Source organism: Aethalodelphis obliquidens, unplaced genomic scaffold (genome assembly GCF_003676395.1).
Source record: "Aethalodelphis obliquidens isolate GAN/ISIS:26980383/991018 unplaced genomic scaffold, ASM367639v1 scaffold28, whole genome shotgun sequence".
Classification (NCBI taxonomy): Eukaryota; Metazoa; Chordata; class Mammalia; order Artiodactyla; family Delphinidae; genus Aethalodelphis; species Aethalodelphis obliquidens.
In genome coordinates, this window is record NW_020837972.1 from 12443316 (window position 1) to 12462956 (window position 19641).

General features: G+C 45.1%; 1 protein-coding gene across 1 annotated transcript in view; it reads right to left on the reverse strand.

Annotated features, from left to right (window-relative positions):
• Positions 1–19641, reverse strand: part of TESC (tescalcin) — a 62960-nt gene that overhangs the window by 18529 nt on the left and 24790 nt on the right. The window contains exon 2 of the mRNA XM_027124698.1: positions 17450–17519. Within this exon, the coding sequence (XP_026980499.1) occupies positions 17450–17519 (70 nt within the window). The remainder of the gene's footprint in view (positions 1–17449; positions 17520–19641) is intronic.

Below are 19641 nucleotides of genomic sequence, written 5' to 3' on the forward strand. Positions count from 1 at the left end.
GTGCCAAGTAGGGAATTCTTGGGAATTCCCTGCCTGGCCGTCCAGTGGTTAGGACTCAGTGCTTTCACTGTCATGGCCCGGGTTCAATCCCTGGTTGAGGAACTAAGATCCTGCAAGCCATGTGGTGCAGCCCCCCACAAAAAAAAAAAAAGCAGGGAGAGAGAGTAGACAGCAGAAGAAGAACTACAATCCTGCAGCCTGTGGAACAAAAACCACATTCACAGGAAGACAGACAAGATGCAAAGGCAGAGGACTATGTACCAGATGAAGGAACAAGATAAAACCCCAGAAAAACAACTAAATGAAGTGGAGACAGGCAACCTTCCAGAAAAAGAATTCAGAGTAATGATAGTGAAAATGACCCAGGACCTCGGAAAAACAATGGAGGCAAAGATCGAGAATATGCAAGAGATGTTTAACAAAGACCTAGAAGAATTAAAGAACAAACAAACAGAGACGAACAGTACAATAACTGGAATGAAAACTACACTAGAAGGAATCAATAGCAGAAAAACTGAGGTAGAAGAACAGATAAGTGACCTGGAAGACAGAATGGTGGAATTCACTGCTGCAGAACAGAAAAAGAAAAAAAGAATGAAAAGAAATAAAGACAGCCTAAGAGACCTCTGGGACAGCATTAAATGCAACAACATTCGCGTTACAGGGGTCCCAGAAGGAGAAGAGAGAGAGAAAGGACCCGAGAAAATATTTGAAGAGATTATACTCGAAAACTTCCCCAACATGGGAAAGTTTTTAGCCACCCAAGTCCAGGAAGTGCAGAGAGTCCCATACAGGATAAACCCAAAGAGAAACACGCTGAGACATACAGTAATCAAATTTGCAAAAATAAAGACAAAGAAAAGTTATTGAAAGCAGCAAGGGAAAAATGACAAATAACATACAAGGGAACTCCCATAAGGTAAACAGCTGATTTATCAGCAGAAACTCTACAAGCCAGAAGGGAGTGGCATGATATACTTAAAGTGATGAAAGGGAAGAACCTACAACCAAGATTACTCTACCCGGCAAGGATTTCATTCAGATTCGATAGAGAAATCAAAAGCTTTACAGACAAGCAAAAGCTAAGAGAATTCAGCACCCCCAAACCAGCTCTACAACAAATGCTAAAGGAACTTCTCTAAGTGGGAAACACAGGAGAAGAAAAGGACATACAAAAACAAACCCAAAACATTAAGAAAATGGTCATAGGAACATACATATCAATAATTACCTTAAACGTGAATGGATTAAATGCTCCAAGCAAAAGACACTGAAGGCTCGCTGAATGGATACAAAAACAAGACCCATATATGTGCTGTCTACAAGAGACCCACTTCAGACCTAGGGACACATACAGACTTAAAGTGAGGGGATGGAAAAATATATTCCATGCAAATGGAAATCACAAGAAAGCTGGAGTAGCAATGCTCATATCACATAAAATAGACTTTAAAATAAAGAATGTCACAAGAGACAAGGAAGGACACTACATAATGATCAAGGGATCAATCCAAGAAGAAGATATAACAATTATAAATATATATGCACCCAACATAGGTGCACCTCAATGCATAAGGCAACTGCTAACAGCTATAAAAGAGGAAATCGACAGTAACACAATAACAGTGGGGGACTTTAACACCTCACTTTTACACCAGTGGACAGATCATCCAGACAGAAAATTAATAAGGAAACACAAGCTTTAAATGACACAATAGGCCAGATAGATTTAATTGGTATTTATAGGACATTCCATCTGAAAACAGCAGATAACACTTCCTTCTCAAGTGCGCATGGAACATTCTCCAGGATAGATCACACCTTGGGTCACAAATCAAGCCTCAGTAAATTTAAGAAAATTGAAATCATATCAAGCATCTTTTCTGACCACAACATTATGAGATTAGAAATCAATTACAGGGAAAAAAAATGTACAAAACACAAACACATGGAGGCGAAACAATGTTACTAACTAACCAAGAGATCACTGAAGAAATCAAAGAGGAAATCAAAAAATACCTAGAGACAAATGACAATGAAAACGCGATGATCCAAAGCCTATGGGATGCAGCAAAAGCAGTTCTAAGAGGGCAGTTTATAGCTATACAAGCCTACCTCAAGAAACAAGAAAAATCTCAAATAAACAATCTAACATTACACCTAAAGGAACTAGAGAAAGAAGAACAAACAAAACCCAAAGTTAGCAGAAGGAAACAAATCATAAAGACCAGAGCAGGAATAAATGAAATAGAAACAAAGAAAACAATAGCAAAGATCAATAAAACTAAAAGTTGGTTCTTCGAGAAGATAGACAAAATTGATAAACTATTAGCCACACTCATCAAGAAAAAGAGGGAGAGGACTCAAATCAACAAAATTAGAAATGAAAAAGGAGAAGTTACAACAGACACCACAGAAATACAAAGCATCCTAAGAGACTACTACAAGCAACTCTATGCCAATAAAATGGACAACCTGGAAGAAATGGACAAATTCTTAGAAAGGGATAACCTTCCAAGACAGAACCAGGAAGAAATAGAAAATGTGACCAGACCAATCACAAGTAATGAAATTGAAACTGTGATTAAAAATCTTCCAAGAAACAAAAGTCCAGGACCAGATGCCTTCACAGGTGAATTCTATCAAACATTTAGAGAAGGGCTAACAGCCATCCTTCTCAAACTCTTCCAAAAAATTGCAGAGGAAGGAACACTCCCAAACTCATTCTATGAGGCCACCATCACCCTGATACCAAAACCAGACAGATACTACAAAAAAAGAAAATTACAGGCCAATATAACTGATGAATATAGATGCAAAAATCCTCAACAAAATCCTAGCAAACAGAATCCAACACCACATTAAAAGGATCATACACCATGATCAAGTGGGATTTATCCCAGGAATGCAAGGATTCTTCAATATACACAAATCAATCAATGTAATACACCATATTAACACATTGAAGGAGAAAAACCATATTATCATCTCAATAGATGCAGAAGAAGCTTTTGACAAAATTCAACACCCATTTATGATAAAAACTCTCCAGAAAGTGGGCATAGAGGGAACCTATCTCAACATAATAAAGGCCATATACAACAAACCCACAGCAAACATCCTGCTAAATGGTGAAAAACTGAAAGCATTTCCTCTAAGATCAGGAACAAGACAAGGATGTCCACTCTCACCACTATTACTCAACATAGTTTTGGAAGTCCTAGCCACGGCAATCAAGAAGAAAAATAAAAGGAATACAAATTGGAAAACAGGAAGTAAAACTGTCACTGTTTGCAGATGACATGACATAGAGAATCCTAAAGATGCCACCAGAAAACTACTAGAGCTCATCAATGAATCTGGTAAAGTTGCAGGATACAAAATTAATGCACAGAAAAGTTGCCAGATACAAAATTAATGCACAGAAATCTCTTGCATTCTTATACACTAATGAAGAAAAATCTGAAAGAGGAATTAAGGAAACGCTCTCATTTACCACTGCAGCAAAAAGAATGAACTTTCTAGGAATAAACCTACCTAGGGAGACAAAAGACCTGTACACAGAAAACTATAAGACACTGATGAAAGAAATTAAAGATGATACCAACAGATGGAGAGGTATACCATGTTCTTGGATTGGAAGAATCAATATTGTGAAAATGACTACCAAAATACTACCCAAAGCAATCTACAGATTCAATACAATCCCTATCAAATTACCAATAGCATTTTTTACAGAGCTAGAACAAAAAGTCTTAAAATTTGTATGGAGACACAAAAGACCAAGAATAGCCAAAACAGTCTTGAGGGAAAAAAACAGAGCTGGAGGAATCAGACTCCCTGACTTTAGACTATACTACAAAGCTACAGTAATCAAGACAATATGGTCCTGGCACAAAAACAGAAATATAGATCAGTGGAACAAGATAGAAAGCCCAGAGATAAACCCACGAATCTATGGTCAACTAATCTATGACAAAGGAGGCAAGGATATACAATGGAGAAAAGACAGTCTCTTCAATAAATGGTGCTGGGAAAACTGGACAGCTACACGTAAAAGAATGAAATTAGAACACTCCCTAACACCATACACAAAAATGAACTCAAAATGGATTAAAGACCTAAAAATAGGACAGGACACTATAAAACTCTTAGAGGAAAACATAGGAAAAACACTCTGACATAAAACACAGCAAGATCTTTTCTGACCCACCTCCTAGAGCAATGGAAATAAAAACAAAAGTAAACAAATGGGACCTAATAAAACTTAAAAGCTTTTGTACAGCAAAGGAAACCATAAACAAGACGAAAAGACAACCCTTAGGATAGGAGAAAATATTTGCAAACAATTCAATGGACAAAGGATTAATCTCCAAAGTATATAAACAGCTCATTCAGCTCAATATTTAAAAAAAAAAACCCAATCCAAAAATGGGCAGAAGACCTAAATAGACATTTCTCCAAAGAAGACACACAGATGGCGGAGAAGCACATGAAAAGCTGCTCAACATCACTAATTATTAGAGAAATGCAAATCAAAGCTACAACAAGGTATCACCTCACACCAGTTAGAATGGGCGTCATCAGAAAATCTACAAACAACAAATGCTGGAGAGGGTGTGGAGAAAAGGGAAGCCTCTTGCATTGTTGGTGGGAATGTAAATGACACAGCCACTATGGAAACAGTATGGAGGTTCCTCCAAAAACTACAAATAGAACTATCATATGATCCAGCAATCCCACTACTGGGCATATACCCAGAGAAAACCATAATTCAAAAAGACACATGTGGGCTTCCCTGGTGGCACAGTGGTTGGGAGTCTGCCTGCTGATGCGGGGGACGCGGGTTCGTGCCCCGGTCCGGGAGGATCCCACGTGCCACGGAGCAGCTGGGTCCGTGGGCCATGGCCACTGAGCCTGCGCGTCCGGAGCCTGTGCTCCGCAACGGGAGGGGCCGCAGCAGTGAGAGGCCCGCGTACCACAAAAAAAAAAAAAAAAAGACACATGCACCCCAATATTTATTGCAGCCCTATTTACAATAACCAGGTCATGGAAGCAACCTAAATGCCCATCGACAGATGAATGGATAAAGAAGATGTGGTACATATATACAATGGAATATTACTCAGCCATAAAAAGGAATGAAATTGGGTCATCTGTAGAGACGTGGATGGATCTAGAGACTGTCATACAGAGTGAAGTCAGAAAGAGAAAAACAAATATCGTATATTAACGCATATATGTGAAACCTAAAAAATGGTACAGATGAACCAGTTTGCAGGGCAGAAATTGAGACACAGATGTAGAGAACAAACGTATGGACGCCAAGGGGGGAAAGCGGTGGGGGTGGGGGTGGGGATGGTGGTGTGATGAATTGGGCGATTGGGATTGACATGTATACACTAATATGTATAAAATGGATAACTATTAAGAACCTGCTGTATAAAGAAATAAATAAAATACAAAAAGAAAGCAGGGAACTCTTGGCGCTTCTCAAACATGAACTTGCGCACGAATCCTGGGGATCGTGGTAAAATGCAGGCTCTGATTCAATAGTCCTGTAAAGGCCAGTTTCAGTCTCATTTTTCCTTCTTCCCCTCCCACCCCCAGGTGCCCATGGGGCTGGTTGAACCAACTCAGCCAAAGGTCTCCCTGCCACCCGTGGGAACAGCTCTGCTTCACCCTGAGCCCAGGGCTGGGGCTGGAGCTGATACATGGTGGCCAGTGGTCCAGCGATGCTGCCCCAGTGACCAGTGGGGAGGGGTCTACCCATGAGGGGTCCAGGGGCACACAGCTTCTGTGGGTTTACAACTTTCCCCCTCGAGTCCCCCTCGTGTTTCCTGTGCCAGGCTGAGTACTCTGTGAGCTCAGCCATGTTTAATCACCCTCACATCCCAATGATGGGTGACGCCAATGACCCCCCATTTTACAGGCAAGAAAATGAGGCCCAGAGAGGTGAAGTGACTAAGCCATCGTCACATAGCTAGTAGAAGAGCTTTGAATCCAGCTCTCACCACCCCCATGCACTTCCTCACACTTGCTATTTCCTTCAAGTTGTGGTTTTTAATTTAAACAGAGAGAACGAGAGAGATCTTCATGAGGCATCTGATCCCACCCAGCCCCGAGAGGCCCCATCGGGGACCCAGAAAGAGGGCAAGACAAGTGTCCAGCCCACAAAGGAAGGAAAGACGAAAAAACCACAAAGGAGGGTGGGCCGGGCACTTCCTCCTGCCTTGCGGTGTGGGTTGGTTTCCGGCGGCTTTGAGGCTCAGCTCAACTGCAAAGTTCTCTCTGCAAGTCTGGGGAGGATTCTCAGCCTGGAGCCCCGGCCTCCCTGCTCTCTGCTGGCCCAGGGCTTCACAGCTCAAGGAAAGACACGGGGCTCTCTCCTCTGCGGGCCGCATGCCCTACCCTCCCGGACCCCCTCCCTGCACTTAGTGTTGAGCTTGTGATGGTTAAACAGCAGGGCAACTGGGGGCCCACAGGGGCTCATGAAGGAAGGAGCACGTCTCATCTAGCCCGTGTCTTGGCAGGCAGTGCCGAGCCGCTCAAAGGGCAGCCTGGACAGCAGTGGCAGCAGCACCAGGGAGCTTGTGAGAAGTGGAGGGTCTTGGCTGGGCCCAACCAGCTGACTCAGAACCTGCATTTCACCTCGATCCCGAGGATCTGTACGCAAGTTTGTGTTTGAGAAGCTCTAATTCCCTACTTGCACCAGGCGGTTCTCTCATCCACATGCCTTTGCACAACAGATTCCGGCAGGAAAGCCCCGGTCCCCCCGCCCCCGGACAAATGCCTCTTCCAAAAGCTGAGGCAGCATCAGCGACCTGATTCCTCCCCGCACGCGCTTCCCGCCCCGCCCCCCACTGCTGCTCCATGCCCGGCCCGGCCGCACCCCAATACCAGTCACGTACTCATTACAGGGGGAGCGACAGGTATTGCAGCACCTTCCAGGTGGCAGACCCTGTTCTGCGTGCTGGCTTCAGCAGCGATGCGAAAGACATGATCCCTCCTGGGGTTCCAGTGGGGGAAATGATAGAGACAGAAAACGGAGGGACTTCCCCGGTGGTCCAGGGGTTAAGACTCTGCCTTCCAGTGCAGGAGGCATGGGTTCGGTCCCTGTTTGGGGAACTCAGATCCCACGTGCCGTGGGGTGTGGCCAAAAACTTAAGAAAGAAAATGACACTTAAGAGTTAATGGTATCAAAGTCACACTGGCTAAAGAAGGAAAACAACACACTTTTTAAAAAAAAGAAAAAAAAGAAAAGAAAACGGAGCATCTCAGGCAGTGAGAAGCGCTTCGCAGACACATCTAGCACATCGGGGATGGATGAGACCGCAGGCAGCTGGTGCAAGTCTCCGTGGGCTGGTCTGGGAACGGCCTCACGGTGAAGGTGACACGTGAGCACAGACCCGCGGGAGGCGAGTGCTCAACCCCAGGGGACACCTGGCAACGTCTGGAGACAGTTCTGGCTGTCGCACTGGGAAGAGGTGCTACAGGCAGCCAGGGATGCGGTTCCACATCCTACAACGTACATGACAGGCTCCCCCCGCCCCCAACAAGAGTGATCCAGCTCCAAGCGCCCGTGGAAAGCCTACTCCGGCTTCTAAAAGCATTTCAGAAAGAAGGAACGGTGCGTGCTAGAGCCCTGAGGCGGGAACAGGAAGAACGTCCACGCGGCTGGAACAGAAGGAGTAAAAGGCAGATGGTCAGGAGATCGGAGGGGTGGTGGGCGCAGGGCTCTGCAGGACACGCACTGACCAGGCGGCCCTGACTTCTCCTCGGCGACACGGAGCAGCCTTAGCAGAGAAGTGCCATTTTCGGAGTCTCCCCCCACCATGCATCACTGTGGGTCTATACGAGGGCGGGGCAGGGAGAACAGGAGCAGGAGGTCTTGGGGGAGGGGGTGGCTGCTATGATAACTAACCCAGGTGAGAGCTGATGGCAGCCTGGATGGGAGGTCCGGGGTGGGGGGCGACAGGGGGCTTTGCCCTGGGATGTGTTAAGCGTGAGATGCCTTTGGGACATCAAGGGGACGGGCAGGGGCTAGGTGAGTCTGGAGTTCAGAGGAGATGGCCCGGCCGGAGATACAAATTAGACAGTTAATATCCAGGTGGTATGTTGAGCCAGCACTGAGTCTTTTATTTCGGGTCCTTCCTACGGCCAAGGCGGGCCTCCGAGATCTGCCCCCAACTCTCCCGTCCTCTCATCACTCGGGCTGATGGAGCTCAGTCCCACCTCCGCCTGGAGCATCCTTCCCTCTTCCCTCCACACACCGGCCCCTTCTTTCCATTCTGCTCTCAGCCTCAGGGCGGCCACCTCAGGGGGGCCTTCACGACCACCTGTCCCAAGGTCCTTCTCCACGTGGTGGTCCCAAGGGATGCACCCTCTCTGCCCCGTTTCCTTCGTCACTGTATAGAACAAGCTGGCTTATATGCTAGTTACCTCGCTCACACTCACACGCACACACCTGAACAGAAGCCCCCCCCCCCCCCCGAGGGGCAGAGGGAGCCTCACTTCTCATTCGGTCTCCTCGGCACTAGAACCCGCCATGGAAGGTCTTAACACCTGCTTTTGTGAAGCAAGGACTGAGTCAAGTATTAATAGTCCTGGGAAAAGAATCTGTTAAAAAAAATTTTTGTATGTGAGTCCCTAAATCTAGGACCATTTAGGGAGCTTCTTCCTGATCTGGGGGACACCTGGGCACCCTTTCACACCAAACTGATGCCTTCATGGGTCCCCTTCTCACAGCTGACCTCACACGGTCCCCTGAGCAGGTGTGAGAGCCCCGGGGCCACTCTCACCTGCTGTTTCCTGGGCAGTTTTACAAGTAACTGCGGGTTTTTCTTTTTAAGTGCATGTGTATCGTCCTAGCTGAGGCTTTAAAGGGAGTCCTTGTAAACTCCTGGAATACGTTAAATACTGACAGTGAAACAGCCTCACCATCTAGGTGGGGCCTCAGTTCTTTCACTGTTGTGAGTACTTCTTAAAAAAAGAAAAAGTAAATCCTCAGTTATTTGACAGGTTAAAACACAAAGCGACTGGGTTAAAAAGTGACTTCACTTGGGGAAAAGCGATGTGATCACAGTGGTTCAGGGCTCTGGCTATTCCAACAGCCAGCCCTGCTGTGGGACCTTAACCTTCTTAGCCTCAGTTTCTTCATCTGACAAATGGGGTAATGGTGTGAACTTCATGCCGAGACCCTCGAGACCACACAGCTAACAGCTAACCTCTCACTGGATAAAGCCGTGAGAGGCACGGCCGAGGGATGCAAAACAAGCCCTGGAGTCAGGACTTTTGCTGACATCTGGCCCATCACAGTGCTGCTCGGCACTTTGGTGGCGCTGGACAGTGGGCAGCTGCGTCCTTTTTCTTCCCCGTGTACACCTGTGGTTGCGTTCATCCCGGGAATCACTCCACATGTGGTGGCTCGATGCAGCTAAAAATATTTTTGTAATGCAGCTCTATCTAATCAGGCACCCTCCTGGCCCCCATCACTAGATTTGAAGGATTCCATCGCATCTCTTTCTGGGGGTTGGAGAGCCTGCCAGGGCACTATCAGGAAGTCAAAGGCTGCTGTTTAAAACATTTGATGCTCAAGGGACCCCATTAAAGAAAGGAGAAGTACAAGAAACCAGTACTGTATTTTCTTCACTGTCTAAAATCAGCATAGTTTAACAAGCTTATTTATGGAAGGTCTTCCCTGTTAGAAGAAAAGCTTTTGAGGACAGAAGTCTCTGCATATTAGGTGCTCAATTAATGAGTCAGATGAACATTTTCTATCCAAGCATTTTTCATCAAGAGGCCTCAGAACGGAGTGCTTTGTGATCAGGGTGGATTCAGGTTTGGGGGGTCCAGAAACACATATAATCTGGGGGGCCCTCTTGAAGAAAAAGAATTCAGCATTAGGAATTCTTCAAAAAGTCAGTTGCTGGTGCTTGTAAGGAACCCATACAGAGTGGGGCCCTGACGCGCTGGCTTTGAAAGCCTCAGGGTAAACTCACCCCTGGATGTCCTTACATGATTTTTCAGAAAAAGAGGGGACAGGACCAGATATGGGTAGGAAGTGGTGGGTTAAAATTAAAAACAATTTTCGCAATTTTTACCCCATAGGATTTTTTTAAAAGCTATATTCAACTTATTGAAGTCATAAGTTCAGAAACCTGGGCTTCCCTGGTGGTGCAGTGGTTAAGAATCCACCTGCCAATGAAGGGGACACGGGTTCGAGCCCTGGTCCAGGAAGATCCCACATGCCGTGGAGCAACTAAGCCCATGCGCCACAACTACTGAGCCTGTGCTCTAGAGCCCGTGAGCGACAACTACTGAGCCCACGTGCCACAACTACTGAAGCCCGTGTGCCTAGAGCCCGTGCTCTGCAACAAGAGAGGCAACTGCAGTGAGAAGCCTGCGCGCCACAACGAAGAGTAGCTCCCGCTCGCCGCAACTGGAGAAAGCCCACGCGCAGCAACGAAGACCCAATGCAGCCAAAAATAAATAAATAAAATAAATAAATTCAGAAACCCAATTCTTCATTAAACTTTTAAACACAACGTACAAGTCCTACTAGTCTATGTATAAATGCTGCAGGTGTAAATGGTCACTTTTAAGGGGCTTTCTGCACTGGAAGTATTCCAAAGTCCCCCCATGGGACCCTAGTAACCTCTCGGGCACCTTTGTTCTCTGAGAGGGAGGGGGGAAGAGGGGGCCACATCCCACACCCCTCCCAGACTGGGGTACTGGGGACCTTGCTCAGGGGACCCCAGTCAACGACTTTCACAAATCTTGACACTAAAGAAACAAAGCTCTTTTCTATGCTCCAAAACCACAGCGTGGCCCAGGGACTCCTGGATGTTCCCCTGGACATGCCCAGGGATCAGAGAGGTTGAAGGCCCAGCCTGGGGTCACACAGGAAACCCTTTGCAGAACGGGGACCAGATCACAGTCCAGGGCCGCTCATCCCTTGTGCCCAGGGAGAACGTGCAGGAAAACCTAGGAGGACTGGAAAAACCGCCCCATCGCCCTTCTCCAGGCCCTGGAGGGTGGACTAGAATTAGGCAAAGCAGTTCCAGGGCACTGGGAAGAGGCCCTTCCTGCAGACCTGTTTGCATAAGCGCTGCAGTCGAGTGGTGTTACCTCCTTCCTGCACGCTGGGCCAGGCTATCACTGTGTATAGCTGACACTACCTGCCCAGCAGAGACTGCAGCCACTGCAGCAGGCGCTGTGGTGTTGGGAATGATACCCCGCATCCCAGGACAGTAAGGGCGGAGGGTCCTCAGAGAGCAGAACAGGGAGACCGAGGCCCTCATGGGACACTCGCAAGTCAAAGCCATGCCCCCAGCTTCCTTACAGAAGGATCTCAGCACCGGCTTCAAATCAGCTCCTCCACTTATGAGCTGTGTGACCAGGAGCCAGGTACGTGACCTCCCCGAGCCTCACCTTCACGTGTCCAACGGGGAGAACAGGTGTTCCTACCACTACCTGTGGGGTTGTATAAGGCGGAAGTAACAGGCTGTGCAGCATAAAATGTGCTGAAACAATAGCTTCTACCTGTGAACAGTCCCCATGTGCCGGGCCCCCAGATAAATTCTTCTACCCGGAATATATAAACCCTGTGAGGGAAAGACTACAAACAACAACAGGTCTCATCTATACCATGCTCGATGGACTACAGAGAACTCCTCTAGTCAATACGCTCACTCACTTGTTCCTCACTCCTTTGCTCTCTCATTCATTCATTCATTCAATCAATCAACTCCTCCCAGAGCATCGACCCTGTTACAAGCCCTGGACTCAGCACTAGAGCCAGGGGAGCAGACCCAGTTCCTGCCCCGCAAGGGGCCGATAGTCTGTTGCAGGGGATGGGTGGCTGGAAGGGGAGCAGTTACAACTCTGGGCTGGGGCACCCCCAGGAGGAATCTGTGGGGGTTAGGAGGCAGGAGGGTGTCTTGGAGGAGGTGGTGTCCACACTGAGACCTCAGCAAAGCAAAACCCAGCAGCTGAAGACCCTGGTGGACCCCAGCTAAAGGGCATGGACATGACATTGACTGGGGAGCCCCCGAGGGCTCGGGAGCAGGGGCTGCTCCCTGGGTCCAGGTAGATATAATCAGGGCTTGCTTGAGGGCAGGGGTGGAAAGGGCAATGCATATGGTGCTCCCAGGGGTGGGTGTGCAGGAGATACGTAAGTGGGGTGCAGGGTGGTGGGCACAGTCACCAGCTCAAACCTTCCCAAGTCCTGGCTTGACCTACGAGGCATGGGAAATAGGAGGCTGCACATGGACCTCTCAGCACCTGGGGGTGGACAGCAGCACCTAGCCAAGCCTGGAGGGCAAACAGGGTGCCACCCCCAGATTCTAGGCACCTCACCAAGACTGCCCATGACAGGTAAAAATGCAGAGTCCCAGGCCCCACTACGGTCCCGTGAATCAAAACCTGTGTTTTAGCAAGATACCCGGGTGATTTGCACGTACACGCATGCTGGGAAAGAACCAGTGTAGACTATTCACAATAGCAAGACATGGAAACAGCCTAAATGTCCATCAACAGATGAATGGATAAAGAAGATGTGGTATATACACAATGAATACTACTCAACCATAAAAATGAATGAAATAATGCCATTTGCAGCAACATGGGTGGACCTAGAGATTATCATATTAAGCGAAGTAAGTCAGAAAAAGACAAATACCATATGATATCACTTATACGTGGAATCTGAAACATGACACAAATATACCTATCTACGAAACAGAAACAGACACACAGACATAGAGCACAGACTCGTGGTTGCCAAGGGCGAGGGGGTTGGGAGAGGGAGGGATTGGGAGTTTGGGATTAGCAGATGTAAACTATTATATACAGAATGATTGCAAGGGAAGAGGTAAAGCTGTCACTATATGCAGATGACATGATACTATATATAGAAAACCCTAAGGACTCCACACAAAAATTAGTAGATCTGATAAATGAATTCAGCAAACTAGCAGGATACAAGATTAACATTCAGAAATCAGTTGCATTTCTTTACACTAACAATGAAATATCATTAGAAAGGGAATGTAAAAAAATAATACCTTTTAAAATCACACCAAAAACAACAAACAAACAAAAAAAACCTAGGAATAAACCTGACCAAGGAGGTGGAAAGACTTATACGCTGAGAACTATAAAACATTAATAAAAGAAATTAAAGAAGATTCAAAGAAATGGAAAGATAGCCCATGCTCTTGGAGTGGAAGAATTAATATTGTTAAAAGACCAATACTACCCAAAGCAATCTACAGGTTTAATGTAACCCCTATCAAATTACCCATGACATTTTTCACAGAACTAGAATAATCCAAAAATTTACTTGGAACCATAAAAGACACAGAATTGCCAAAGCAATCCTGAGGGAAAAAAAACAACAACCAGGAGGCATAACTCTCGCAGACTTCAGACAATACTACAAAGCTACAGTAATCAAAACGGTTTGGTATTGATACAAAAACAGACAAACAGATCAACAAAACAGAATAGAGAATCAGAAATAAACCCACACGCCTATGGTCAATTAATCTTCAACAAAGGATGCAAGAATATAAAATGGGAAAAAGTCTCTTCAGCAAGTGGTGCTGGAAAAGTTGGACAGCTGCATGTAAATCAATGAAGTTAGAATACACCCTCACACCATGCACAAAAATAAACTAAAAAATGGCCTGAAGACTTAAACATAAGACATGACACCATAAGACTAGAAGAGAGCATAGGCAAAACATTCTCTGACATAAATCATACTAATGTTTTCTTAGGTCAGTCTCCCAATGCAATAGAAATAAAACAAAAATAAACAAATAGGAACTAATCAAACTTACAAACTTTTTCACAGCAAAGAAAATCATTTAAAAAAAAATGAAAAGACAACCTACGGAATGGGAGAAAATACTTGCAAATGATGTGACCGACAAGGGCTTAATCTCCAAAATATACAAACAGCTCATACAACTCAACAACAAAAAACCAAACAACCCACTCCAAAAATGGGCAGAAGACCTAAACAGACATTTCTCCAAAGAAGACATACACATGGCTAGTAGTTACATGAAAAGCTGCTCAACATCACTAATTATTAGAGAATGCAAATCAAAAGTACAATGAGGTATCACCTCACACCAGTTAGAATGGGCATCCTCAGAAAATATACAAACAACAAATGCTGGAGAGGGTGTGGAGAAAAGGGAACCCTCCTACACTGTTGGCAGGAATGTACGTTGGTGCAGCCACTATGGAAAACAGTATGGAGGTTTCTCAGAAAACTAAAATCAGAATTACAATATGATCCAGCAATCCCACTACTGGGCATGTACCTGGACAAAACTATAATTCAAAAAGATACATACACCCCTATGTTCATAGCAGCACTGTTCACAATAGCCAAGACATGGAAACAACCTAAATGTCCATCAACAGATGAATGGATAAAGAAGATGTGGTACATATATACACTGGGATATTACTCAGCCATATAAAAGAATGAAATGATGCCATTTGCAGCAACATGGATGGACCTAGAGATTACCATACTAAGTGAAGTCAGTCAGAAAGAGAAAGACAAATACCATATGATATCACTTATATGTGGAATCTAAAATATGACACAAATGAACCATCTACAAAACAGAAACTGACTCACAGACATAGAGAACAGACTTGTGGGTGCCGAGGGAGAGGGAAGGATTGGGAGTTTGGGGTTAGCAGATGCAAACTAGTATATACAGGATGGATAAACAACAAGATCCTACTGTATAGCACAGGGAACTATATCCAATCTCCTAGATAAACCATAATGGAAAAGAATATGAAAAAGAATGTAGGGACTTCCCTGGTGGCGCAGTGGTTAAGACTCCACGATCCCAATGCAGGGGGCCCGGGTCTGATCCTGGTCAGGGAACTAGATCCCACATATATGCTGCAACTAGGAGTTCACATGCCACAGCTAAGGAGCCCGTGGGCCGCAACTATGGATCCCTCCTGTGCAACCAAATAATAAAATAAAATTTTAAAAAGATCAGAAAATAACTTAAAAAAAATCTGTATATATGTGTATAATTGGGTCACTTTGCCATACAGCAGAAATTAACACAACTTTGTAAACCAACTATACTTCAATTAAAAAAATAATGGATAAACAACAAGGTCCTACTGTATAGCACAGGGAACTACATTCAATACCCTGTAATAAACCATAATGAAAAAGAATATATATATGTACAGCTGAATCACTTTGCTGTACAGCAGAAATTAACAGAACATTGTAAATCAGCTATACTTCAATAACATTAAAAACAAAAAAACAAAAAAACAAAAAAACAGTGTAGAGCTCAACGTTTCAGTACATCCTTGCAAAAGCCCATGAGGGCCCGCTGGGCGACACAGTCAGGGCTCGGATGCTGGAATCTCAAAGTGGGAAGGGCCTCCACCAGCACTGCCACCTCCTGCTCACACAGCACCTGTGCTCCCCACCTCCACTCCAGCCCGATAATCAACGGCCACTGCTCGGACATCTCAAGGTGGGTCCTCACGACCTCACCAACGGTCAAATGATGACAGTCCTGTTTGCCAAATGCCAAGGAACCCAGCTCGGAGCAGAAGCATCCTGCATGTGCTCATCTTTAATGCTTAAATCAAATCCCAAATGACCACATTCACTTTACGGAGGAGACAGGCTCAGAGAAACAGAACAATTAACCCAAAGTCACACAGCCAGGGATATGGATGATCAAAATATGGTATGTTTCCCAAGTCTGGGTTTTGCCTCTGCTTCCCCCAAGTCTGAAAACACATGTGGAATTTGAACCTGAGACCTCTCACCAAGCCAAGACCCACGGACCCCAGACCCATAATAATGAGAAGCCCAAGGCAGCTTATGATAGGGCTGGGGGCACAGCTTGGTGGAAAATTATCTTGAGGAAGGGGGCCCCGCCTTCATCCCCCCCCAATTGTGAGCTGCATGGTGGTCCCGCCAGCCAGCACAGATATTGCCCACCTGGCACAGAGCATGTGCCCATGAACTTCTAAAGGAATGAAGGCTGCCCTTCACACCTCCATGTTCCAAAATCCAGGTGCACATGTGTCACCTCCCCTGAGACCTGCACCCATTCCTCAGCCCCTGGTCCAAGGAAGCCCTTGGAAATCACTCCACCCTCCACCCCTGCCCTTGGCAGAAGACCCAGCCCTGCTCACTCACAGCTCTGGGAAAAAAACAATTTGCATTTCCAACCCCTGGCTATGGTGACTGGCTCAGCGCTGGGCATGTGACCCCATCAGAGCCAATGAGAAGCCAGAGGAACTTTTGCTGGGCTCTTCACTGGGCTGAGTGAGTGAGATGTGTAGAATTCAAGAAGTCAGTCCTGATTTAATTTACTCCCGCCCTGGATATAATCAAATTGAGACCAGAGGCCATCAGAACCTTGAGCCCACCAGACTCTGAGCTTTGGAAACGAATGCTCTGAGAATATAACGCACTGGGTTAACAACATGCCTTTGTTTAGACAGACGAGAGAAAGTGGATAGTTTTTACATGTTGCTTTCCATAAAAATTTGGTTAAATTTTAAGTCCATTTACTAAGAAAAAAACATGCTTCCCTGGACTATTTAAAGGTTTATTTTAAAGTTCCAAGACTGTAACCTTGAGACTCTGAATGTCTATTTTAGGAAACTACATCTGTTAGAAAGTTCGTGGTGGAACAGCACTCATTTTACATTGGAAACTGCTTGCATTTAGTTCAACTCGAAGCTTCCTCATCACCTTTGTGCTCGACTCATTGACTCGGACTTCTCACTAACTTAGCTCTAAATAACCACCACCACCTAAGACCGAACACACTCTCATAGAAGAAGGCGGCAAACAGTCCAAGGCGTTCCTCCTCACAGAAAGGTAACCCACCCAGCTTCTACAAGATTCACATTAAATAACGCAATGTGAAATGGTGATTTTCCCTGACAGAAATCTGAGGCTGGAACTACCAACCAGAGGAAGCGGGGTCAACAGCCGGGGCCTCGTGACAGCATTCAAGCCCCTGAACTGAGCCGCACCACAACTGATCATCTTTGGGGTGCCCAGCACTGGGAGTGATCCTGGCACTCAACAGGCCCGTCATGTGTGTCTGGGGCTCCAGGGAAGGCAAGGTGAGGTAGGGGTGGCTGACCAGCTCTTTGTCCCCAACCCCTTGTTTTCACTCCAGTTATAATTTTCTGATCCCAATAGAAACAGATGAGATTCTTTTCCTCCCGGGTGAGGACATCTTGTCTAGAAGGAACCAAAAGCATTACGACAACTACAGCTTTGTCTCAGGAAATGGGGCTACCCAGGGGCTCTGGGAGAGCCAGCCAGCACTCAGGGGAAGAGATAAATGGAAAGGGCCATCCCTGAAGGTCACGGCCCTGTCCGACACCCAAACCCAGCTGCTGATCTTACCGAATGGTGGGCTGGTCTCCACTCAGGTGCTTAAATCTCCGGTGGAGCTGCTCGATCTGGTCAGATGAGACTACGAAGTAGGAGAAAAAAAGAAAAAAAGGAAGTGAGAAAGGCATCATTGACCTTTGAACTCGGAGCTACGGGAGGGAGGCTGGAGTCTCACCCTCACCCTCCTGTTCCATTCATCCTCTCGCCATCTCCTACCAAGGCAAAACGAAGCTCAGGATGAAGAAGCGGGTTTGCCATTCCTCCTGGTAACACAGCTCTGGGGTTATTATTATTAGCTCTGCCCCTTTAGCAATAAGACAATTACTACTAATAACAGCTCGTGGGACAGGACAAACGTGAACCAGGTCACCCTCTCTTTCCTCAGCTCATTAAAGAGATGGTACCTGCTTGTCTGACTTCCTCCCCTCCCACTCCTGGAGATGGGCTTTTCCCCACTGAAAAAGGGGCTTCCTATGTCACATTGAAAGAGACAGAGGAGGAGGGAAGGGGGAAAGTGGTTCAGGCTGGTGCCGGAAGTGATTTGGGAGACCCGTAGTAAGAAGTGTACAGAGAATCTGGTAAAGCAAGAGAAGTGGAAGGAAAAGAAATAGAATTTTGATCATTGTTGTTGTGGGCAATGTATTTAGATAACCTCAATTGTTTCATTTTCTTCCTTCCAGTTTGATTGAGATATAATTGATGTATAGCACTGTGTAAGTTTAAGGTGTACCGCATAATGATTTGAGTCACATACACCATGAAACGATGACCACAGTAAGTTTAGTGAATGTCCATCATCTCATATGCAAAATTTAATAAATCACTGAAGAAATCAAAGAGGAACCAAAAAAAATTACCTAGAGGCAAATGACAATGAAAACACAATGATCCAAAACCTATGGGATGCAGCAAAAGCAGTTCTAAGAGGGAAGTTTATAGCTATACAATCTTACCTCAGGAAACAAGAAAAATCTCAAATAAACAACCTAACCTTATACCTAAAGCAACAAGAGAAAGAAGAACAAATAGAACCCAATGTTAGTAGAATGAAAGAAATCATAAAGATCAGAGCAGAAAAAAATGAAATAGAGACAAAGAAAACAACAGGAAAAATCAATGAAACTAAAAGCTGGTTCTTTGTAAAGATAAACAGAATTAATAAACCTTTAGCCAGACTCATCAAGAAAAAAAGGGAGAGGACCCGAATCAATCAAATTGGAAATGAAAAAAGGAGAAGTTAAACAGACACCACAGAAATATAAAGGATCATAAGAGACTACTACAAACAACGATACGTCAATAAAATGGAGACCCTAGGAGAAATGGACAAATTCTTAGAAAGGTACAACCTTCCAAGACTGAACCAGGAAGAAATAGAAAATATGAACACCAATTACAAGTACTGAAATTGAAACAGTGATTAAAAAACTTCCAACAAACAAAAGTCCAGGACCAGATGGCTTCACAGGTGAATTCTATCGAACATTTAGAGAAGAGTTATTAACACCTATCCTTCTTAAACTCTTCCAAAAATTGCAGAGGAAGGAACACTTTCAAACTCATTCTATGAGGCCACCATCACCCTGATATGAAAACCAGACAAAGGTACCACACAAAAAAAGAAAATTACAGACCAATAAAACTGATCAACATAGATGCAAAAATCCTAAACAAAATACTAGCAAACCAAATCCAACAACACATTAAAAGGATCATACACCATGATCAAGTGGGATTTATCCCAGGGATGCAAGGATTCTTCAGTATCTGCAAATCAATCGGTGTGATAAACCACAGTAACAAACTGAAGAAAAGAAACCATATAATCATCTCAACAGATGCAGGAAAAGCTTCTGACAAAATTCAACACCCATCTATGATAAAAACTCTCCAGAAAGTGAGTATAGAGAGAACTTACCTCAAAATAATAAAGGCCACATATGACAAACCCACAGCTAACATCACTCTCAATGGTGAAAAGCTGAAAGTATTCCCTCTAAGATCAGGAACAAGACAAGGATGTCCAATGTCACCACTTATATGCAACACAGTTTTGGAAATTCTAGCCATGGCAAACAGAGAAGAAGAAACAAAAGGAACCCAAATTGGAAAAGAAGTAAAACTGTCACTGTTTGCAGATGACATGACACTATACACAGAAAATCCTAAAGATGCTACCAGGAGACTACTAGAGCTCATCAATG